General features: G+C 44.2%; 1 protein-coding gene across 5 annotated transcripts in view; it reads left to right on the plus strand.

The window, feature by feature from the left end:
• MOB3B (MOB kinase activator 3B) overlaps window positions 1–24,624 on the plus strand; it is a 205,855-nt gene extending 181,231 nt beyond the window's left edge. For 3 of the 5 annotated variants that reach the window (XM_054658001.1, XM_063787907.1, XM_009456417.5), the window contains one exon: window positions 12,009–19,212. In XM_054658001.1, coding sequence (XP_054513976.1) covers window positions 12,009–12,089 — 81 coding nt within the window. In that variant the 3' untranslated portion in view covers window positions 12,090–19,212. The other 2 variants (XM_001154635.6, XM_016960702.4) reach the window with 2 other exon arrangements.
• The last annotated feature ends 402 nt before the right edge of the window (window positions 24,625–25,026 follow it).

Consider the following 25,026-nt stretch of genomic DNA (forward strand, 5'->3'; position numbering starts at 1 on the left):
ATATACAAACCACCAGCAAAGCCAGTTAAGCTATAATGTGGTACTGGAACATAATACTAATTAGTATTAATTCCAAGATGTTGGTGCTAATAGAGTCCTATTACATTGTGCATCTAAGTGTAAATGGACCAATAGACAAGAATAATGCCTGGAGGCAGATCTGGAAGAAGAAAGAGATATGCAAATAGCTCCATAGGGAACTTCCCAGAGTTCTTTGAATGGGCCATGTCCTCTCACCCCCAGGCCATTGTATGTACAACTCCTTTGGCTTCCATGTCCTCAACTTAAGTCCTGCTCATCCTGCAAGTCTAGGCCTAATTGTCCGCTTCTCAGAGACAAACACCTTTCATTTGAAACGTTAGGTTTCTGCGGGCTACTCCCAGAATGCCCTGATATCAGAGAGGGCAACCAAGATGGAAATCACCATGTATCTTCTACAGACTAGAGTCAGAAGTGATAACCCAACCCTCTTCCCACTTTCCATTCATTAGAAGTAGGTTACTAAGTCCAGCCCACACTAAAGGAAAATTAAGGTCTATTTCTTTCTTTCTTTTTTTTTTTTATTTTGAGATGGAGTCTTGCTCTGTCACCCAGACTGGAGTGCAGTGGCATGATCTCGGCTCACTGCAACCTCCACCTCCCTGGTTCAAGCGATTCTCCTGCCTCAGCCTCCAGAGCAGCTGGAATGAGAGGTGCATGCTACTATGCCCGGATAATTTTTTTATTTTTAGTAGAGATGGGGTTTCACCATGTTGGCCAGGCTGGTCTGGAACTCCTGAACTCAAGTGATCCTCCCGCCTCAGCCTCCCAAAGTGCTGGGATTACAGGTGTGAGCCACCAGGCCTGGCCATATTTCTTGAAGAGAGAAATGTTAAATAATTCTTCATATGTTAAATAATTTTAAAATATTTTTAAACCACCACAGAGACCAACATTTTTAAACTGGTGATGTTTTTCTTTGACCTCTGCATTTCTCTTTCTTTTCCCATTTTCTACATCCTACAGCACAAGTCTGCTACCTCTCCAAAGTGCTCATTGCTCAAGAAATCTGACTCCGTGAAAACTCCTATTACCTCAGTGTGGTTTCTTCTTCCTCCCCTTCCTTGAAAGAAGCCAGTCTAGCCAACTATCTACACTTTCTCACTTCCCTTTCAATTCACAGTAACTTGCCCTCTACCACTCCAGAAACCTGGTCTTTCTACAGAAGTACAGTCATGTGTCACATAATGATGGGAATACATTCTGAGAAATGTGTCTTTAGGCAACTTTGCCATAATGTGAACGTCATAGAGTATACTTACATAAAAATAGATGGTGTAGCTACTACACACCTAGGCTATATGGTATAGCCTATTGCTCCTAGGCTATAAACCTGTACAGCATGTTACTATAATGAATACTGTAGGCAACTGTAACATAATGGTAAGTATTTGTGTATCTAAACATAGAAACAGTACAGTAAAAATACAGTGTGAAAGATAAAAAATGGTACACCTGCCTAGAGCATTTGCCATGAATGGAGCTTGTAGGACTGGCAGTTGCTCTGGGTAAGTCAGTAAGCTTCTACTTGCTTACTTCCACCCTATACCTTCTCCCAGAATCCATCCTACACGCAACACCTTGGCTAGACCTAATGGTGTTTTTGTCACCCCCTGCTGGCAGCGATCACCACCCTACCCTAGAAGTCCATCCCCCAAGACTGCACTTCAGAAGCCTGGCACCTCACCTGTGCTATGGCACCCATTATGCAAACCCCAGTACCACCAGGGCGCTACGTTCCAGGCACATGGCTGGGTGCTGAGGATACAGTGATAGGCCAGGCTTGGTCCTCAGTGTGAGCCTGCTTCTATGTGCAGGCATATGAAAGGTCTTACTTTTCCCACTGGTAAAAATAAGAAGGCATAGCCAAGATCAGCAGTTACCAAACTGCGGCCCTTAGCACACAGGTTCTATAATTTGCTGGGTGAAGCTGGAACCTAGTTCAGGGACTTCACCTAACCTGAGCTGAATGGCATGTGTGTAAGACCACATTAAAAGAAATGGTTTCTGCTGCTAAAATAAGTTTTAAATCCATTAGGATAGGTTTAGATTCCCTCCAGTTCTGGCATGTTGTGGATCCAGAATAACATAGATTGTCACTGCCTTTCCTTTTACTTTGTTTATTTCTAATAGTATAATTCTGTTTATTTTATTTTATTTTGAGATAGAGTCTTGCTCTGTTGCCCAGGCTGGAGTGCAGTGGCATGATCTTGGCTCACTGCAATCTCCACCTCCTGGGTTCAAGCGATTCTCCCACCTCAGACTCCCGAGTAGCTGGGACTACAGGTGTGTGCCACCATAACTGGCTAATTTTTTGTATTTTTGGTAGAGACAGGGTTTCACCATGTTGGCTAGGCTGGTCTTGAACTTCTGACCGCAAGTGATCCATCCACCTCGACCTCCCAAAGTGCTGGGATTATGGGCATGAGCCACCGCACCCGGCCTCTAATGGTATAATTTTAAAATAGAGATTGATGGTAGAGATTTATGTCCATGTCTTATTAAAATATTTTCATATAGAAGAACTTTAAATGGCCTGTAATAACTATATATATTTTTTCATTTGATTTGTTCAGCTTCAGAGGATATAATAATAGGGAAGACTTTTAAGTAAAACTATGAGCCAAGTGCTGTAGGAAATGTGTTTATGTATTATGTCATTCAATCTGCACACAATTCTATGAGATAAATACTGTTTCCCTTCATTATAAAAAGGAAGAAAATCAGATGCGGAGGTGAAATAACTTGTCCAATGTCACACAGCTCTGTGGAGCCAAGATTGAGCACATACGGTCTGATTCCAAAACCCAGATACAGCCTTTCCTAGACCATTCGGGCTGCTATAACACAATGCCTCTGGCTGGGTAATTTATAAACAACAGAAATGCATTGCTCACAGTTCTGGAGGCTGGGAAGTCCAACATCAAGGTGCTAGTATCCAATAAGGGTTTGGTATCCAATAAGGGTTTGCTCTCTGCCTGAAAGATAGTGCCTTCTCACTGCATTCTCACATGGCAGAAGGGCAAGGAAGCCCCCCATCAGGTCTCTTTTATAAGGACACTAATCCCATTCATGATGGCGGATCCTCATCACTTAGTCACTTCCCAAAAGGCCCCACCTCTTAATACTATTACACTGGGCATTAGGTTCCAGCATGAATTTTGGAAGACAGCAACATTCAAATTATAGCATGGTATTTGCTGAGGAAACTAATTTGAGGTGGATTTTTGCCCAAAAAGGCATACTTACTCAACTAGATTCTGATGATCTGCAGCAGCTAGATAATTTCCAAGGGCCTCCAGCTCCACGAGCCCAGTTCTCTCCCTGTCTCAGCAGTGTGTGCTGTGGGACCACAGTCAAGTCACTTTAGATACCTGAGCCCATGAAATACACATAGTGCACATAGTTGAGCGACTCAGGTGAAACAGGAGTAAGGAGCCAATCCTAGGTGCTGCTGTCGCTCAAGAGGTATGACTACTGCCCTCAAGGAGTTTAATGACTATGGATCAGAAGATCCAAAGCCAAAGTCAACAGAGTCAGGCAGGTAACAAATATCAGTTAACAGGCGAGTAGCATGAAATAGGAAGCTGTGGGGGCAACCACCATGCAACTCAACTAATGGTTTCAGGGCAGGCATAGAGGCCCAGTGCTTCCAAATCAGAAGAATCTGGAACTCTAGCATTTTAGGTGAATTCTCCAGAGTTTTAAATGATGGCAACTACTTAGAGCAGTACTTGTATTTCATTTTGTTTTTAAATCTACAGATTTAAAAATCTGTAGATTTTTTAAAAACCCCTTCTGGGAGTACAGTTTGCTTAGGGATCATCTGTTTGCAGTCATGCTTTATACAGGGCCTATGGTGGGCAGGAGCGGTTCTGACCCATTACAACCTGGCAACACATCCACAGTGCCCACATTTAGAGAGCAATTTTTAGTTTTCCCTTGTCCTGAAAGCCCACAACTTTCAAGCATATGAAGCAAAGTGTTTGTGTGTGGGCTTGGGGGAGGCGTATGCAGGGTTTCAGTGAAGACAACAAGACAGTGGTCATTTATTGGGTTGATGTCAGCTTCACCCCATGCTGCTGCATACTGGATCACCATTGCTGGCCTACAGTGACTGTATTGCTGTGGGCACCAAGAGACAGAGCACGGCTGTTCCTTTGTCATTGGCTTCACTTGACACGACCAGTGTCATCGCCAGTTGGCATTTAGGTTGTTGACCCTGTCGCGGCCAGGCCAAGACTATAAGCAGCTTTGTTATTGTATGTGCCTATTCCAAACAGTAGAGCCTTCAGAAACCGCACTGCGGGGCACCTCTGCTCTGGGAAACTGGTGGAAAGGACCAGAGTGCTCACAGCACATCCAGAAGGGATTTCATCTTATTCACCTTTGGAGAGCATTGGCAAATACACAAGAATCAAAGTAGACATTAGACCACATCCACATCCAGCTTTAATTTTACAGCCTAATGATTGAAGAAGACTTTTCATTAAGGTTGGCACTCTTGCCCGTATCTAAATTCCATTTTTAATTCAAGGTTTCTATTGTGGTTTCCTCTTTCTTTGGAACTCACTCTTTCCCTGACGGCTACGACAGCCTTTGTACGTATACTGCAGAGGAATCTTCATAGGTGCTCAGTGGGTGTGTTTTTTCCCTTTGGTGTCGCTGGCGTAAGATGTCAGAGTTATAATAGGTTCTCAGACATAGTTACTCTATTTTGTTTTTTGTTGCTAGTGCAACGGTACTTGGCATTTTGCATTAAAAGAAGGTTATTCTAAATGGAATAATTCTCATTTTTCTAATACTGACAGCAATAACAGAGGGAACTGAATTAGTCAGGCATGGATGTTTTCTTGAAGACACATTACACACACAAGCACCCACATGAACATGCACTAATGCTCATTTGTCCCAATAAAGCCTCAAATCTTTCAAAACTCCTATGAGGATTTTTGTTTCGTCTCACTAATGGACTTATGTGTAAAAAATCTTCTTCCTTGAAGCTTTTGAATTTTTTTTCTAAAATGGATAGCTATGTTTTTTTTTCCTTTCTAAATTTTTTTAATTGTGGTAAAATACACACAAGGAAATTTACTGTCTTAACTATTTTTAAGTGTACAGTTCAGTGGCATTAAATGCACTCACATTGTCATGCAACCATTACCATCATCTATCTAGCTTCAAACTCTGTATCTTGGTACCTATGGCTTTTGTTTTTGTTGTTGTTTCTTCACATATGAATTGGGTCTTTAGGATTTGCAAGTGAGGCCAGGATGGGGAACAAAAATTACGTGAAGTAAAAGGATATCTTGCTTTATTTCTCTTGAACTGAACCAGTGCTGCTACCAATTTTCAATGCATTCCACAATTTCCCTCTGATATTGAGAGCAAACCACAGTGTAACAACAGTAGCATATAATGCCCTGTACTGCTAAAAAAAAAAAAAAAAAAAGGCTAAAATTCCAGCCTCATAATAAAAGATGAACAGGTGAGGACGGAGCCCTAACAGTAAAAATGCTTTTGCCTTATTAAGTACATTTCCTGTATGTAAAATTCATATTGTTTTCATGGATCATTCACTGGGAGTCTGAGAATAAGGAAAGAAAAGGACTTGTCTCCTCTCATACTCTGAAAGCCAAAGAGGTTTAGTTTTTTTTTTTTTTTTTTTTTTTTTTTTTTTTTTTTTTAGTATTTATTGATCATTCTTGGGTGTTTCTCGGAGAGGGGGATTTGGCAGGGTCATAGGACAATAGTGGAGGGAAGGTCAGCAGATAAACATGTGAACAAGGGTCTCTGGTTTTCCTAGACAGAGGACCCTGCGGCCTTCCGCAGTGTTTGTGTCCCTGGGTACTTGAGATTAGGGAGTGGTGATGACTCTTAATGAGCATGCTGCCTTCAAGCATCTGTTTAACAAAGCACATCTTGCACCGCCCTTAATCCATTTAACCCTGAGTGGACACAGCACATGTTTCAGAGAGCACGGGGTTGGGGGTAAGGTTATAGATTAACAGCATCCCAAGGCAGAAGAATTTTTCTTAGTACAGAACAAAATGGAGTCTCCCATGTCTACTTCTTTCTACACAGACACAGTAACAATCTGATCTTTCTTTCTTTTCCCCACATTTCCCCCTTTTCTATTCGACAAAACCGCCATCGTCATCATGGCCCGTTCTCAATGAGCTGTTGGGTACACCTCCCAGACGGGGTGGCGGCTGGGCAGAGGGGCTCCTCACTTCCCAGACGGGGCGGCCGGGCAGAGGCGCCCCCCACCTCCCAGACGGGGCAGTGGCCGGGTGGCTGGCTGGGCGGGGGCTGACCCCCCACCTCCCTCCCGGACGGGGCGGCTGGCCGGGCGGGGGCTGCCCCCTACCTTCCGGATGGGGCAGCTGCCGGGCGGAGGGGCTCCTCACTTCGCAGACGGGGTGGCTGCGGGGTGGAGGGGCTCCTCACTTCTCAGACGGGGCAGCCGGGCAGAGACGCTCCTCACCTCCCAGATGAGGGGGTGGTCGGGCAGAGACACTCCTCAGTTCCCAGACGGGGTGGCGGCTGGGCAGAGGCGCCCCTCACCTCCCAGACGGGGCGGCGGGGCAGAGGCGCTCCCCACATCTCAGACGATGGGCTGCCGGGCAGAGACACTCCTCACTTCCTAGACGGGATGGCGGCCGGGAAGAGGCGCTCCTCACTTCCTAGACTGGGCGGCCGGTCAGAGGGGCTCCTCACATCCCAGACGATGGGCGGCCAGGCAGAGATGCTCCTCACTTCCCAGACAGGGTGGCGGCCGGGCAGAGGCTGCAATCTCGGCACTTTGGGAGGCCAAGGCAGGCGGCTGGGAGGTGGAGGTTGTAGCGAGCCAAGATCACGCCACTGCACTCCAGCCTGGGCAACATTGAGCACTGAGTGAGCGAGACTCCGTCTGCAATCCCGGCACCTCGGGAGGCCGAGGCAGGCAGATCACTCGCGGTCAGGAGCTGGAGACCAGCCCGGCCAACACGGCGAAACCCCGTCTCCACCAAAAAATGCAAAAACCAGTCAGGTGTGGCGGCGCGCGCCTGCAATCCCAGGCACTCTGCAGGCTGAGGCAGGAGAATCAGGCAGGGTTGCAGTGAGCCAAGATGGCGGCAGTACAGTCCAGCCTCGGCTTTCACAACTTTGGTGGCATCAGAGGGAGACCGGGGAGAGGGAGGGGGAGACTGGGGAGAGGGAGAGGGAGACGAGGGAGAGGGAGGAGAGGGAGAGGGAGAGGGAGACGAGGGAGAGGGAGAAGGAGACGAGGGAGAGGGAGGAGAGGGAGAGGGAGAGGGAGACGAGGGAGAGGGAGGAGAGGGAGAGGGAGACGAGGGAGAGGGAGGAGAGGGAGAGGGAGAGGGGTTTATTTCTAAGGGACTATAGGCATGTAGAGTTCACTCCACTCTTGTTTTAGAAGTGTTTTCCTACTAATGTAACATCACTGTTCTCCCAAGACAGAAGACTGGACTATTTATAGATTAAATAAATATTGGACTATTTATTGCCAGGTCAGTTTTGGAAAGGCAGCTTGGGGATCCATTTATAACCATGTGGGTCAAAACTAGAGAGTCTCACTGGTCATGGTATTGGCATGGTGCGGCGCGAGGTCAGCCAGCTTTTCTGAAAAGGCCCCCATGCTAAATGCCGGGCTCTGTCACAGTCGCTCAGCTCTGCCATGGAAGTGCAGAAGCAGCCACAGGCATTCATCCATAAATGGGTGTGGCTTATTCCAATAAAACTTGTTTATGGACATGGAAATTTGAATTTCATAAAATAATCATATGTCATAAAATGTTCTTTCTTTTTTCAACTATTAAAAAATGTAAAAACCACTCTTAGCTTATGGGCCATACAAAAACAGGTGTGGACTGGATTTGACCCATGAACTGTCATTTTCTGGTCCCTGATATAGAAAAAAAGATAGGATTCCGAGGCCTGTTGATAAGATCCAAATGATATCCTGGTTTGAATTCTCGCTCTGCCAAGTATCAACCATGTAACCTTGGGCAAGTCACTAACCTTTCCAAGTTTCAGTTCCTCTCTAGGGGAAGCATAATGGCCACCCCATACATAGACCTGAGAGTCAGTGACAGAGTCGGGCACAAAGTGGTGATCAGCTCCTGAGGCTCTCACGAGACCAAATTTCTCTCTGTGAGAGCTTGAGAACATGTTTCAATAGGTGGTAGTCAAACTTCTAGCAAGAGATCTCATTGTATTAAAAGGAAAATTTTAGTTTTGTTTCATGTCTATTTACTCCATCAAAATAACACTTTGTTCCTACCAAAGGAGTGAGACTGCTTAGAAACTACAGACTTCCTAAATTACAGGCTCACTGAGGAAGCACATTCCCCATATGTTTTCATCAACACACAATAGAGGTCTTATTAAGCAATGGCAAGCTCTGTCCTGTGGTGAATTCAGCTAGGCTGAACGGCTTCTATGGAATCCTTTGTTTTCCCAGGGGAGGTAAATTCTTCCTTTAGGGGCCCATGCCCTGAAAGTTCAGAATACTCCCTCCAAAAGGACAAACCGTTTGTTCAGCGTTTCTTGCATGTCATTAAGAGTTGCCCCCATTAAGCTTCTCTCAGAATAAATAAAACTCTGGTGCCTGCAACCTAACCTGGAGTTTCCGGAACTCTCTGCTTCACCGGCCAGTGCCTTCCCTCCCACTCCTGATAGAAAGGCCACATGACAGAAGCAAATGTGAGAATTCCTTCCCCTGCCCTCCCGCATCCAGCCTTTAAGGAGCTGCACAACCCTACAGGGGGCATTGGGCCATGCTGAAATCTGTTTCATTCCTCAAAGCGGGTGGGTGCACTCAGTCACCCTTTGCTCATCCCAGAACAAGGGGCAGCAGCAGCATCTGCCAGAAACCAATCCAGCTGCGCTGACAAATGCTGGGTATGAGAAGGAGGGAGGCAGACTCCTGCCAACTGTGCAGACCTCCATGGGGGCTCTGGAGAAGTTGGGTAACAGAGGAGGAAAGGAGCGGGGAGCAGCAGCCAAATGTCAGAGATCTCAGTGTCACTTTGAGCAGAAATCACAGGCTCCTTTGATCACAGGTAGCATCAGTCTGAGCAGAAATCAGGTTGGATCCCCTGTCCCATCAGTGCACCAGCGAGGTTGATACAGGTGGGAAGGACATGGTAGGTGGATCCACAGAGCAAGGCAGGGTGCTAAAAAAAAGCACAGAGTTGCAGAATGAGGGGGTGGGCTGCGGGGCTCTAGGGAGGGGATCTGCAGAGATACAGTGACCACAAACAGTTTTGATTAATGCTCTTGCTTTCACGATGCACTATGAGGCAACCCACCATGTGTCCGTAACCCATCTCCTGTGGTTAAATGAGAGAACTTCAAAAATGTGCAGCTCTGTCTTTATAAGAAACAATGTAAATCAGGAGGCTGAATATGTTTACACAAAGTGACTTATTTTTAATGTTTGCAGGGTTTGGAAATAGAAGAGCAGTTTGATTTTTGTATCGGTATGAATAAATATTCTCCGTGGGTGGCGAGTGTGTGTGTTTATCTAGCCATACATATGTATATGTGCACTTGGGAGCCTGCACATATGTGCACACATTCACACACACACACCCCTCCATCGTGGAAACGCCCTCCGTGTCAGTAATGTGGGCTGTTGTTTAGGAACAGAATTAATCAAATAAATATTGTTCTGTGTGGTTTAGGGAAGTCTGGCCTGCCTTGTTTCTATTTTTATTTCGTTTGGCTTATTTGCCACCCACATTCCTAAAAGAGAGCAGAAAGAACATTTCTAATTCCTGTGTGCTGGTTGGATCCTGTATATACTTAGAGTTGAGGAAATTTTAAAAATATTTTTGTAGACTGGCTGCCCTGCCTGCCTTATAAGAATTCAGACTTTGGGATGCTAGCAAAGGAAGAACAGCAGCCCTGGCTGTGGGCCTCCTGGGAACGGTCCTGCCAGCCGAGTCCCTACTCCCGTGGCCCATGCTGATGTGGTACAGCCGCTGATTCAGAGACTCAACTGAAACAGCACGTGTAGATATGAATGAAGATATATTCAGCACGATGGCTCAGGATATAGTAGACTGGTTAGGAGGATGGGTTTTCAAGTTTCAACCTTGGCCAGGGTAATTATTAGTGATGTGGCCATGGCCGAGGTACTTAACCTCCATTACCTCTCTGTAAAATAAGAATGATACCACATACCCCATAAGACTGATGTAAGGACTGAATGAAATGATGTCCAGCATTGAGCACAGTGCCTGGCACACAGAAAAGGTGCGGGAAATGATAGAAACTACTCCATTCGGAACACAAGACACTTTGGTTAATGATGGCTCTCTTATCACTGCCCCATCTTGTTCACTCTGACTCTTGTGACCTAGCACGGCTTCATTCATTCATTCGTTCACTTCTCAAGTTATTTATACCAATAAAGCCTAGTTCCAAAATAAATTTGGGGTGGCTGATGTCAGCCCCTACTGGAATTCTCTCTCCCAGATGCTCTGAAACAGACACAACAACGTTACAAAAAAATAGTTTCTAAAAAAATGTTTAGGCCTCATGCCTGAACCTCGCCTAAGGATTCCACGATTGACTCCTGGTCCCTTTACCCTCCTCTGAAAACAAGCTTCCAGGCAGAAAGCTCCACCAGCTTGATCACTGCAGAAAAGGCCTTGAGGGCAAGAACGAAGTCCCCTGAGCCTAGGGCGAGGGCATGGCAGGGAGATTCTCCCCGAGGGTTCCCAGGGATCCCTAACTTGCAGCACTCCCTCCACAGCCTCACAGAAACAGCTGGGAATGGTCCGGGAAAGCAGATTAAGCAGCCCTGGACTCACCCTCACTCTGCACCAAGGATGCAACTGAGGGCTCCTTAGAAAGTCATGCCCCAGGAGGCCCCACTTGTGGAGTTACCTGCCTGTCCACCGGAGTCGGGGTGGGAGGGGTCCTTCCCCTGGAGTTGCCAAGGCATTTGGGAAAAGGCCAGTGTTATTTCCTCTGATACATACAGCTATTTGGATTCTAGAAAGCTAAAAGAGAAACACCACAGGAAGTGGGGAGCCAGCCTCGTTTGGACAGCTGTGGTCCCGACAGCGACACAGTGGCCTCCCTGTGCCCGAGGCCAGGCAAGAGCTGCCCTGCTGTTGTTCCCACCTTCTACGGTTCCCGCTTTGCCACATGGACTTGGCTGTAGAGTTGTTTGGGATGTTTTGTAATTTGCTTGTTTGTTTTTCTTTTCTTTTTTTCTCTCCTCTCTTTTTCCGGGGATTTCCCTGCAGCAAGCAGCCTGATGTTTTTCATGGGTCTTCCTTGAAGTCAGACACTCGCCTTCAAAGCAGAACTGCACCCCTGTCTGAAGGAGAGCCAGCTGCCAGGGCAAATTCTTAGCAACCAGCTCTGGGGCGCTGCTGGGATCCTCTATCTCTCTTTCATCACACCCAGAGTTCTGCTCCCTTTCTGGGAATTGCTCTGTCTCCCACCTAGGTGGCTTGTAAGCTTCACCCACACCCAAGCGGGGCTGGGAAAGAGGAACTGGAGTGCTCTGGAGGAAACAAGGAAATAGGGCTCTCCATGCAGAAGGAACAAGCGTGCAAAGATGCAGGATACACAGAAGCAAGGTGTATGCAAGGCCACAGACAGGGGCGGGAAGCAGATCCAGAAGTCCTTGCAAGTCATGGGAAGTTGAGGACTTGATCTGGTAGGAAATGGAGATGCAGGAAAACAGTTTTATTTCTCCCTGGATCTTCAGCAGTACCTTTCCAGCCAGTGCTGTTGAGGACACCAGCAGGCATTAGAGAGTAGTGCTTCTGGGCCTTGGTGCATACTGGAATCATGTGGCTGTTACCTCTAGGACCACAGGCAGCATGGTGCCATGGGGAATTCTGAGCCCTTCAAACTGGACGATTCAGAGAGAACAGTTGGTTTTCATTTTGATCATCGAGTGCCTTACCACAATACCACTGCCTCTTTTGATTCCACAGCCCCTGAAAGCACACCTGCCCTTGCCTTGGGATTCTTTCGACAACAGTATCACCATGCCTCTCATAGCGCCACGACACTAGAAGAAACCTCACTGATTGCTGTCCCTGTCTACAGTCCAAGAGGATTTCAAATGGGCCCACACGGTATAGCTGAGAACCCGAATCCCTTGCTGATGCCAGCTCATTTTCTTTGGTCTCATCCTCATCACTCCTCCAAGAAAACTACCCAGTCCAGAGGGACTTGCTTTTGCTATAAGTGGGTTAGATCTTGAGATAAGGAAATAGCAAAATGTTGGTGTAACATTGAGTGTGGAAATGTGGCCTGAGGGAAGTGAGTGCTGGCAGGAGCTGAGGACCCTGTTGGGAGGGGGCCATGAAACCTTGGCATAGACCTCACCAGCACAGCTGTTTGGAATGGAGGCAGGAAGGGCAGGGGAAAGCCATGAGAGAGGGAATTTTCAAGATGGTCAGTGTTCTCAATCCACAGCCATCACAGAAGAAACTAATGAAATATGGGTACAATCTGGAGATTTTTAAGTCTCTAAGAAGTGGAATTTGTGAGACAAAAGGCTTCCAGAAAGCCCTCTTTCTGACCTGGCCTCTACCCCTAGAGGGCCTTAGCCTTGCTGTGGGGAATGAAACTCTTCCCGGTTGTAGGGTTTTGGTGCTGTCCACCCCCAGCCCAGCCAGAAATGTGGCTTCTGTACTTCTGCTGCAGTTCAAGCCACTTTTCCAGGTATGTCCCATCTGAGTGGAGATGGGGCTGATGGCAGGCCACAGGGCCAAGCTCAGGCATGGGGCCGGTAGCTGGGACTGAGGCTGCACTGCTGATTAATGGGCAGGGAGGCAGCTTGTGAAACGAACAACACCCTTTGACGGCCTTTTCCGGGGGACTCGCAGCTTTCCTCGTGTCTTTTCAGCAATATCACATTTGATTTTACCTTTAAAATGTATTGATGAAGCTGCATTATTGGAAAAGGTGCTGGGGGAGATGAATCTCTCCTACTTTCTGTTCTATTTCCATTACTTCAGGGATGTGTGCGCATGTGTATACATGTGCACGGGCGTGCTGTATTAGAGAGCCCAATTTCCTTTATATACATGAACTCCTCCCCCTAGTAGCCACCATTAAACATCCAAAGGCTTTAAAATGGGCAGTGAGAAGTACACAACATAATGTCAGATGTGGCCCTGAGAGAGGCGTACTGCTCACTGCCCTGCTTTAAGCCATTGGCTGTTTAATGGTGGTTACTAGGGGCAGGAGTTCACGTATATAACAGTCATTTTTCCAAAGTTTCCAGCACCAAGGGTTCTCCTGCTCCTTGCCACACTGCGGAGCCTTCTACATCTCTTCACACTGCTTTTCTTCCTTGATTATTTTTTGTTTCAAATATTTCTTCTTCCCCCTTTCTCCTGGTGTCTCAGAGTTAGCAGGAAGCTGGTAATTAAAAGAAGGCATGGGTTTTGAAATGCTGCTATGGTAACTCTTCCCCCTCCTTATACGTTTCACAACAGAAACAAAAAGACTCACTCCTTTTCTTTTGCTCCTCCCTGCAACAGAGTAATGAAAGCAGAGTGTTGTTTGCTTGTTTTTGTTTTTGAGTCCACTAAATCATTATTGTTACACTGACTAGCTGGGTGAACTTGGGCAAGTTAGTTCAAATTTCTGGGCCTCCTTTTCCTCATCTGTAAATTAGAAAAAGTAATGCCTAGTTCATAGAGTTGTGAGAAAGTGCGCAAGGTAAGTCTAAGTGCCTTCCCCATCGTAGGTATGAAATGCGTGTTTCCTTCCACCTCTCATTTTACTTGGGTCTGTAGACCTAATAAGTGTTCCTTTTCATTGGATTTCAGTTTAATTTAATATGTTTTAAGCACCTAGTATGTGCCAGGTCTTGAGCACCAGGGTCTACACAAATACCAGATAGGTTTTCTCTCTTCAAGAGCAGCCTGGTGCTGAAACCAGGAATGTGATAAACGGTCGCACAACAGTGTGAAAGGTGTCATGGGCACTGAGGGAATCTGGAAGAGGAGCACCTAGGATTCCTTGGGGACAGGGTGGGAGGGTAGAAGAATGTGTCCCTAAGGAGATGACAACTGGTCAAGAGCGTTAAAGGGTGTTGGCGATGGGAGAAGGGTGTTCTGGGAAGAGAGGAGCATGTGTATGGAAATCGTTGTGTGTTCCATGGGAGAGAAGGAGCGTCGGCCACCGATGGGGGATGAGGTTGAGTGCCTGAGAAGAGTCTAGATCAGGAACAGCATCGTATGTTACGGTGGAGACTTGGTTTGAAAACTATTGAAAGCCATTAATGGAGTTTAGGAGCACCATAAGATGATACAGATTTTACCTGCAGCACATCAAGCCAGCTCTAAGAAATCCTGTGTACACAAATTGCCTCTTTCGAATCAATGTGAAGTCAGAGAGCCCACAGGCCAGCAGTCCAGTTCTGCCACTAATTAGTTTTGCCGCATTAGGGAAGTCACTTACTCTCCGATGGTCTGAGTTGCCACATCTCCGAAATTAAAGTGTTGGAGTAGGTGACACCCATGTTTCCTCCCAGCTATAACAGCAGCCTATGACTCTGTGATGATGTCACTGCTTTTTGGTGCTTGTTTCATAATTCCTAGAGTAAACTTATTAAAACTGCTGTGCAAGCATGATGACTGACCCCTAGTAAACATCAAGTGTTCTTCTTTATATGTTCCATATGAAAATTAGCTTCTTGGGCCAGGCGCAGTGGCTCATGCCCATAATCCCAGCACTTTGGGAGGCCGAGGCAGGCGGATCACGAGGTCAGGAGATCGAGACCGTCCTGGCTAACTGCTAAAAATACAAAAAATTATCTGGGCGTGGTGGTGGGTGCCTGTAGTCCCAGCTACTCGGGAGGCTGAGGCAGGAGAATGGCGTGACCCCAGGAGGTGGAGCTTGCAGTGAGCCGAGATCGCGCCACTGCACTCCAGCCTGGGGGGACAAAGCGAGACTCCATCTCAAAAAAAAAAAAAAGAATATTAGATTACTAAAATGTGTGATGATGTAGTGCAGTAAACTGAGAGCGTCGATTTCTTTGTAGTCTTGCCTAAGTCGGAGAGTATTTGTGTGACTTGGAATAAGTCATTTTACTTCTCTGGATCATTATTCCCTACCCTCCACTGACTACCAGTTATAAAAATGGGTACACTGAGGTTAGACTAAGATTTGACTCTTAGAGTTCACGGAAGTTTGTTCAATGGCTATCAAAAACTTCTTCCAACTGCTAACAAGTACATAAAGAAGATTTAAATTTAAAAAGTGTTTAGATCAGAACAGAAAAACTTGAGTATCTTATGTAAAACACAGGCTGATTTCATCCACCCCCACCGTCCCCACAAAAACTAGGCAAATGTCATTTTAATTTCATTTCTAAAGTGAAATATGATTTCAGTTTGGAGTCTCTGTCTACTTTCCTTTTTGTTTTTTAAATAACCGGTCTTGTTTTCTTAGAAAAAAATTCATGCATATCAAAAATACCTAAAACTTCAGACTCTGCAAAGGACAAAAAAATTAGAAATAGAAAACATACACAATTGTATTCACCCAAAGATAAATTTATCATGTTGGACCCATATTTTTGTTTATATTTTTTCTCAAAATAACTGGATCAAACCATACATCCTGTTATACAATTTGAATAAAATATGCATCATACATTAATATACTAAAAAATATTAATGTTCTTCTCAGATTCAGGCAAAAATGAAATGATGAATTCCAATGTGATAGAATGCAAATGTGTGCAAAGTGATGGAGATACCCAAGAAAGGAGCTGACAATTGCATCTTAAAGGATGTCAAAATTTGCCAGGCAGAGAAGGGCAGAAAATATTTACCAGATATAAGAAAGAAACCACTAGAAACTGGCCAGTTGGAGACCTGGAGAAGTCTAGTTTGCCTGGCTGGTGTGTTGAGTGGGAGGGAATTCAGCAGGAGGTGAGCAGGGGGCGATGGGTCCTCTGTCTTTGACAGGCTTCAGAGGATGGAATTTGTTTTGTTGACAGTGGAGAACCAGGGACTTCATAGAATCAATTACTGCTTTATTTTAAAACAAATGAAACCGAGTGACCACAACCAAGATTCTACTTTGATCTTCTGTTAAAAACACATTTTGAAAAATTCAGGTGTTTTTGAAAATCTTCATATACAAGCCAAGCACAGTCACCAGGAACTTTCTCAGAAGCTTCTCATCACCTCAGCGGAAGCCTTTTAATACACGTTTTGGAGTTCTTTAGTGGCCTGCCTTAATACACAGGGCATTCAGTAACTCCAGCAATGGCAAATTCATTGTAAAGAGCACCCTGGGTAGAAGCTATTTTGGCCACACTCTCAGAGAGGAAGGAATGTGTTTGGCCCTGCTAGCCTGCGGGAGGGCTCTGATGAAGAAAGCGATGGAACCTAGCATTGCCATTTGTTTATTTAAACGAGTTTTTTTTTTTAACAGCTCATTGGCTCTACCCAGTGGGCAAGTGCTAGAATACAGCTTGCAGAGTCTTGCAGAGCTTTGAAGGATGGATCCAACTCAAGTGTCTTTCCTGAAGTTTCTGATCTGCTATTTCACCCATACATTCCCTTTATGAATTTAAGAGGCATCTCAGTAAACAGTTTTTATCCTGCATCTCAGTGACCTTGAATAAGTACCCTGTCCTCTGTGAAACTGTTACTCTACTGCTTAAAAAAAAACTCTGCCGTATTTCTAGTGTCCATAGTCTCTCAGTGGCATAATTGTTCTAGTATTTGCCCATTGTACCTATAATTCAAACTGGGATCAGTCTGGATAAAGAAAAAGTCTGGCATTTTGAAAATTCATGAATGACTGCAACTACCTATAATTATATATGTCAATTAATATATGCCAGTATTATCCGATTGCATATTCATAAGAATATCTTAGAGGCTTTAAATTACAATCACATGGTGTAGTAGAAAGAGCAAGCCTTTGCAGTCAGATAGACCTGAGTTTAAACCGTAGGCCTGCAGCTTTCTATGTGACCTGGTAAGGTACTCTCCTTCCCTGAGCGTTTTTCCTCATCAATACAGTAGAGATGGCAAATCTTACTTCACAAAGTATAATATCTGTATAGCAGTAGACACTGGGATTGGCAAACAGCAGGCCTCTGTTTAATAAAAGCAGCGGTTACTGTTGAGCATTCTGTACCTTACCCATTTACCTTGAGCAAATAGCTTCTGCTCTGAAACTGGGATTCTTCCTCTGTCCAATGGGGGTCATAGTTCCCTGTCTTAGAGTTATACAGATGCAATGGTATAACCACCCCAAAGCACCTGGCATCTTATAGGTATTTAAGTGTAGCTAGCTTCTTTCTTTCCAAAAGTACAGACTTATTGCAAATAATTAAGTTATAAAGCTAAAATTCTGTTTATCCCATGAACACACTCTCTCTCCCTACTTCTCTTTCTGTCTCTCTCTTTTCTCTCTCTCAAACACACACACACATGCTCTTGTTGTATTCCCATCTTGTTTTCCTTGTCTGTGTCATCAAGAGTTAAGCCAAAAGCTGGGTGCAGTGGTTCACGCCTGTAATCCCAGCACTTTGGGAGGCCAAGATGGGTAATGCTTGAGCTCAGGAGTCTGAGACCAACCAGGGCAACATGGTGAAATCCTGTCTATACAACAAACTTAAAAACTAGCCGGGTGTGGTGTTGTGTGCCTATAGTCCCAGCTACTCAGGAGTCTGAAGTGGGTGGATAGCTTGAGCCCGAGTGGTTGAGGCTGCAGTGAGCTGTTGCCACTGCACTCCAGCCTGGGCAACAGCAAGACCCTGTCGAAAAAATTAAAAATTGAAAAAATTTTAAAAATTAGATATACACATAGATTTGTAACTTCCTGTATTTAATAATTATAGAGATGCAAAAGTGCCTAGATTCTGCCTTGTCTATTGTTATTTCTTTAACCAGCACATCTGTATGGTTTTCGAATAGAACGCTTCTCTGAACACCTGGGCACTCCCACACTCAGGCTCCTTTTTCTCGATGTTTCCTATTATATAAGGTGTGGCAGTCCAGGTCAGTATGCAAGAGATGTAGTAGCTGCAGTCAGCTCTGCAGCAGGTAGAACTTGGAAGATCATTCATCTAACTAAAGTGACATGAAACTTGTCTTCTCAAGATGCTAAATGGCACAGGGCTCATTACTAGCCTGCTCCTCAGACCATCCTTGGAGATGAAAGAGGAGCCACTACCCTGGCACAGTGCCAGGGGCAGGGGATACAAAGATGAAAGTACATGGGGCGATTCAATGAGTGCTTCTTTTTCCTGGCACTTAGTAGCTCTCAGTCTAGCAGGGCCAACAGACATGCCCAGAGCTCCAGTACACACACAGAGAGAGAGATGTACAAATTCATACACTGCATGTAAGAATCAATGTGTGCACAGGAGGAGAGAGTGACTTCCTCCACAGCGAGTGGGGCAGGAGTGCGGGAAGGTCTCCCAGCAGGTAGAAGTCACCTTACCTGAGGTGGAAAGATGAATGGCAATTTGACAAATGAAGAGGGGCAGGCGCAGGATGTGGTAGCAGCGGACCATAGGCATGGGACTCAACCTGTGCGGAGCCCCAGGGGTAGAGAAAGGATGGCTCATTCGGGATCTATAAATACCCACAAGAGCCAGGCAGGTGATGCATGTCAGACACTTTGGTGTATTATTCATTTCTATTTTTAAAAATGTCCTCCTTCCTGCTTTTCTTGACTTATACCCACTTTATTTTTCCATCTTTGATTGAAACTTAAATCTTTCCCTACTCGAAGAAAACTAGCAGTCCAAATCCAATTACTGTATCAGTTCATAAGTGCTACATGGCTCCTGCTGGGAAGTCAGGTGGGAGTGGCAGGGACTGGGGCAAACTGGAGAGCAAATTCTTCTGCTGAAGAGGACAGCCATTCGTCAACTCCAGTTGTTCAGAAGCTCCAAATCTTGCAATTTCTCAGAAAAAGCAAGCAAGCAACCTGAATTTTGATACATGAGTCAAATTTTTAAACAGTGCCTTAATGGAAAAAAAAAAATTCTGCAGAACAAATGGAACATACCCTCATGCTAAGCCTTATTCATGGACCGTGCTTGCAAGCTTTCATTTACAGGCTCTCGAGATTCCAAGAGCATTTTCAGGATCCTTCATCAAATCGTCGCTCTGCTTATAGTTTCTCCTAACCATCCTTTTCCCCTTGCTTTCCAGAAAGAAATGACGAGCAGGATGTGTCACTAATGCTCCACCTCACCCTTTGGAAGAAAGGAAAGCTGTTTCCTCCTGGTGCCCTGAGCGGGCAGGAGGTGGACCACCCTGGCTGAAATGACAAACCTACTCCCAGGAACAGCAGAGGTGGAGGCAAGCAGTGACTCCTGAGAGACATTCCCCACCCACTTTGTGTGCTCTTAACCTTCTGAGTGCTGCTAGCCCAGACCTGTGGACGAGGCAGACCACAACGTGAAAGAAGGACCAGCCCCTTGACCGTTCTGCCTGGGGAATTGTCCACGAGGAAGCCTCTGCACTTCCACACATGGCACAGTTCTGCCTGTGACCTGCCGCCTAAGCTTTACTGGAATTCAGGTTTTGAGACTGAGATGCGTGTTCGTATTTTTCCACTTATCTGTCTTGTCAGCTGGCCGACTTCTCTGTGATTGGTTTTTGAAGTGCCGGGTGAATTTTGGACCTCTGGATGTGCAGCAAGTTTTTATGCAATAAGCCTTCCTTTCAGTTCTCTAAAAGCTCCTGCTCTGATCTGTGGTTTAACACTGTGCAGGGCTGTGGAGCTCTGAGAGACCTGAACCCCTCCCCATCCCCTGCACCTCCCTACTCTGCCTGCCGAGGCGTCCATAGCATTTCCCTAATAAATAGTTTTATCAGGGACACTCCATGGGGTGGCTTGTCTCTGCCCCAAACAGGGTCTTCATGTTCTAACTGCAGGGAAGAGACTGGTTACTAGCGTAAAGCTGACAAGTTACCAGTTCACCTGATCAGAATGTATTTTTTATAACCACCATCATTCCTTGTCTCTTCAGTGGAAGATATTCTTTCCTGTTTCCCAGAAGAGAGAAATAAAAGTCCTAAATGACTAAGAATGATCAGCGGGAGCCTTGGGCATGATTACTGCAGTGTTTGTTCTTTATTAAAGACAGGGAGTCGTGGCTGTCTCTACATAGTACTAACATTTCAGTGAAAAAGTACAATTGGTTATTTGGTAGGTGTAGATTTAACACCCAGACGGCTGACTTGTAACCCTCCCCACTAGCCTTCTGAGCATTTAAACCCAGCCGTCATCCTCTCCCCACTCCACGCTCCCCACTCCTCTGCCATGTTATGTTACGGCACAAAATTAATTTCTGCCCCTGTGATTGGGCCACGGTTGCCAAGGTAACAGTGGAGCTGGAGCTAACTTCCTTCTTTCATCCTTCCCAATTTTTCTATTCCAGAAGACAGTCAGAATAATGCATTCTGTACTACATCCTGCCTTTTGAAACCTAAATGAGTTTTCGTTGATGAAATATTGCCTTCTCTGATTCATTCACAAAACTGTGGTGGTTCTGACCACCTGTGACGAGGGGGGTCATAATACTTCCAGTGATCCTTTTAATTTAGCAAAATATTTGTTGGTGGAGGGAAGTAGATAAGAATGTATTAGTGTATTTTAAAGTAATAATGATTAAAGAATAACTAAATGACTCTGATTTTGTTTTATCATACATAATGTGTTAAAGCCCTCTGTGGCTGCCACAAAAGCCTAGAATCATGAAATCTTTGTCCAAGCTAAGAAAGGGCTGTCTCTGTGGGTACAGTGGCATTCTCTGTTGACCTAACCAAGCAGCCTGAACCTTGCTTTGTGTCTCATAAAGCTCATCTCATGGAATCCAATTGCTCCTACCTCACCATGTTGCTGTGCCCTGGTCAACAATAAACATACTTTTTTCCCCCTTCCTAAGTAACTTTGAGAGGACAAGATAGGCAAAGTTTTTTCCCTACATCTCTTTTGGCCAAAAGAATATCTGACCATCACAGAGATCCAGAGAATAGAAACAAGAGCCCCTAAGTCCCAGCCTCTGCAATACACAGTTACCAGATGGGAATGCAGCACAGTGGGACAGAGAGGTAACTACGGAACCCATGCCCTGGAGGAACTCTGTAGCTGTGCACCATGGAACGCCACAGGATTTTTACATTAAAAAGTTGAATATGTTCCTGCATTTCAGCAATGCATAATCGAGCAGGAGGATGGAATCTGGAGACCTTTGTTATTCATTCTTTTTAAGGTTATTTTTTATTAACTGTGCATATGAAATTTCCACTCAACTTAAAAATCCAAATCTTTTTAAGCTTCTTGGAAGAATTTCCTCCTGCTTATATTGTTAATTGCACTAATGAACTCTTCTAGGGTAAATTCTGGCAAACTACTCTTTTTTTTTTTTTAATTACAGAATATTCCTGTTCCCACAGAACTTTGGCACATTCTGAAGAAAATCTCTGCAGTCAATTTTTATCTCCTCGGCTTGACTGCATCTAACTGTTCATCTCTGTTATAAATGGAGCTTCAGCCCTCTGGGTCAGAGACTGACAACCCTCCTTCTTCTTCCTAACCTGTCCTACTCTCCTTCTTTTTCTACTTTCATTTTAATTTTGGGAAATTTTAAAGTAAAAGTTTCAAAGTTGAAAGATTATAGTGAGTACCCTTATGTCCTTTAGTGCATCAGTTGTTAATATTTTGCCTTGTTTTCTTTTCTTCCTTTTTTTTTTTTAAGAGAAGGGGTCTCTCCCTATTTTACCCAAGCTGGCCTTGAACCCCTTGCCTCAAGTGATCTTCAACCTTGGCCTCCTGAGTAGCCAGGACTATGGCATGTACCACCGCACCTGCCTCACATTTTCTTTCTCACTGTAAATACACATTCTTATTCTTGGACCTTCTGAAAATAAGTTGCAGACATCATGAAAATGTAAAATACTTCATCGTATTCTTTCTTTTAATAAGAGCATTGTCCTATAAATCTGCAATATTTTCACGCCCATGAAACTGAACACTGATACTGCATAAATCTAATATATGATCCATATTCAAAATTCTCCAGTTGTCCCCAAAATATCCTTTATAGCTGTTTATTTTTAAATCCAGGATCCAATCAAGAATTATACGTTATATGTAGTTGTCATTCTCTTTTGTTTCCTTTAATTGATTAGAGTTTCCCTTTTGTGTGTGTCTGAGTGGTGGGTGGTGGGGTGGTGTTTGTGTATGATGTGCAGTGTGTGTGTGTGTGGTGTGTCTTTCATGACACTGACATTATTAAAGAGTTCAGGCAAGTTTGTGGAATGTCCCACAATCTAGACTTTTTTACTGATTGTTTCCTCATTACGAGATACAGGTTACATTTTTTTCCCCAAGACTGCTACATGTGTGATGTTGTTTCCTTACTACTGCCTCACCTCAGGAAGCACATAATGTCTACTTGTCTCTTTTCTGATATTAGGACTGATCAGGTGTTGTCTGCCTGATCCAATCATTATCAAGTTCCATAATTCATTATTAAGCTCTGAAATTCAGGACACATACATTTATAGAGTGTGAGGCTGTGCATACGTACATTCATCTCTTAATGTTCTCAAGGAGGCCCAGGATCCCCAAAATATTATAAGCATTGCAGTCAGATGATATAGCACTAGCAAAGCATTCATCCCTTTCCACATAACAGGAGGGAGGGGAAGAAGGAAGTTTCCATGTGCAGGCAATACGTGAGTGCATGGGCAAGTGAGGATTTGTATGCTCCCTGTAGCCAGAGGTGCAATATTCAATGCTTTTATTTTTTCTCCCATCTTCAATGACCTCCCATTTGGACCCATAGTTTATTTATAGAGAGCACACACTCCCTAATTGTCAGATGGTTTTTTTTGGGAAAACCCTTAGATAGTACAGTGGGTTGTGACCCTCCAAAGGATCACAAGTACATAAACAGATACAAAGTATTTATGTGGTATTAAAATTTCATGGTGATGGTGCAAGGGAGAGATGATTAGGAAGAAAATGTCTTAAATGGCTATAATTGAGAAATACTGATCTAGAGTCATTTCCTGCTTCTTAAATTGTTCGTTTTCTCTTCCCTGGGTATTTTCTCATTTCCAAAGACCCAGAGTCTCAGAGCCAGGTTAAGTGGAAGAAACTTTGAGAGGTTTCTTAATCAATTCCTTCTATCTCTCAAACCATGCTAGTAACTTCCCTGGTGAAAAAATCTATACTCCTCTCACAGTTCTTCGGGCATGGAAATTCTATAGCATTCTTTGGTATAACCAACCCACTGAACCTTCCACAACATCTTGAATTCCATTCAACTCGAGCTGAAGTATTCTTTTTGAGTTTCAGTATATCTTTTCTAGTGTCCCACTTTTAGAAAGGTCCAAAGATGATATATAATAAGTGAAAATACAATTAATCCGAGCTTTATTTGCATATCCATTAAATATCTGAAGGCTATTACCAATTGTGCTTCAGCCTCCTTTCCCTTGCAGTTCTCCCAGGGTGGCATCCTCTACGGAGTCTTGTTGCTCCATTGTCGACCATTGATGTAACTCAACGTGAAACCTTCCCAAAGCTCTCCACATCACTCTCTGTTATGGCTGTGACCAGCAGTGAACATGAAAAGAACTTATTTCATGCCTTCTCCAAACTATATTGTTTCTTTGCTAAGTCCAGACCTGCTTTTTCTACATTTATAGGTTTTCTATTTTAATCGCCATGCAAAATTCTTTATCATATTCAATCATTTTGGTTTATCTTCCTGACTTCTTACCTTTAACATCCCTGTTAAAGATTACACTGTTGTTGTTTCAAAAAAAAAAAAAAAATTAATTGGCAAAACATTAAGGGACTTGAATAGAATTACACTTATCTTTTTGTGCTGATTTATGTCAATCCATCATTCTGGTTATTGATGGAAGCAAATTGCTTCCTATGTTCTCTAAACCTATGTCCCTTCCATACTCCATGAGTACCACACTGGGAGAAAACAAAAACAAAAAGATTATGGGAAAAGTATGGCCATTATCTTTGAGGAAATGTGTACCAAGGCACAATCATTAAAAGGAGTTGGAGGCATCATTTGGTTGACACTGTTGTCATTCTTGTTCTGATCATTTTGGACCTTGAAGAAATTGGTGATTCTCTCCTAGAATTAGACAAACAAAGTGTGTTTGGAAATAATGATTGTTTTCCTGCCTTAAAAAATATATTAACAGAAAGCTTTTATAACAGGCTGTTTCCCTCTGGACAGGTATTAATTCTGAGTAAGAATTTTCAGTGACTACATAAGGATTTGTGTAACTTATGAAGGAAGAGTCCCTTTCTAATCAAATAATTCACCTGTTTTACTAGCTTATAGTGATCTGATTTCAGAATTTTCCTGTATCTTTTTTACATACATCAGAAAAAGAAATGTTTACTATATTTTTGGTTCCATTTATGATTGTATTAAGCATTTGACTATAAGGAAAACTAACAATTAAATCAATTAGAAAAGCAACATAAAATTAAATGATATTTAGGAAATCAGTTATATGTGAGCTTGGGTTTCAAATGTCACAAATAAAAAGCATATAACCATTATCTAGTCTGTCTTTTTTTAATGGTTGGTTCATTTCTTTAATAAATAGGTTGTCTTGCAATGGTCCTAGAACAGGTAAATAAAAGGAAAGCTGTTAATTCTACAAAAACTAATTCAAAGTTCATTTGAAAACACATGGGTGGCTGGCAAGATGGCCAAATAGGAACAGCTCCGGTCTGCAACTCCCAGCGAGATCAATGCAGAAGGCGAGTTATTTCTGCATTTCCAACTGAGGTACCCAGCTCATTTCACTGGGACTGGTTAGACAGTGGGTGCAGCACATGGAGGGCAAGCCAAAGCAGGGTGGGGTGTCGCCTCACCTAGGAAGTGCGAGGGGTCGGGGAACTCCCCTAGCCAAGGGAAGCCATGAAGGACTGTGTCGTGAAGAATGGTGCACTCCAGCC

Source organism: Pan troglodytes, chromosome 11 (assembly GCF_028858775.2).
Source record: "Pan troglodytes isolate AG18354 chromosome 11, NHGRI_mPanTro3-v2.0_pri, whole genome shotgun sequence".
In the NCBI taxonomy this organism is placed as follows: domain Eukaryota; kingdom Metazoa; phylum Chordata; class Mammalia; order Primates; family Hominidae; genus Pan; species Pan troglodytes.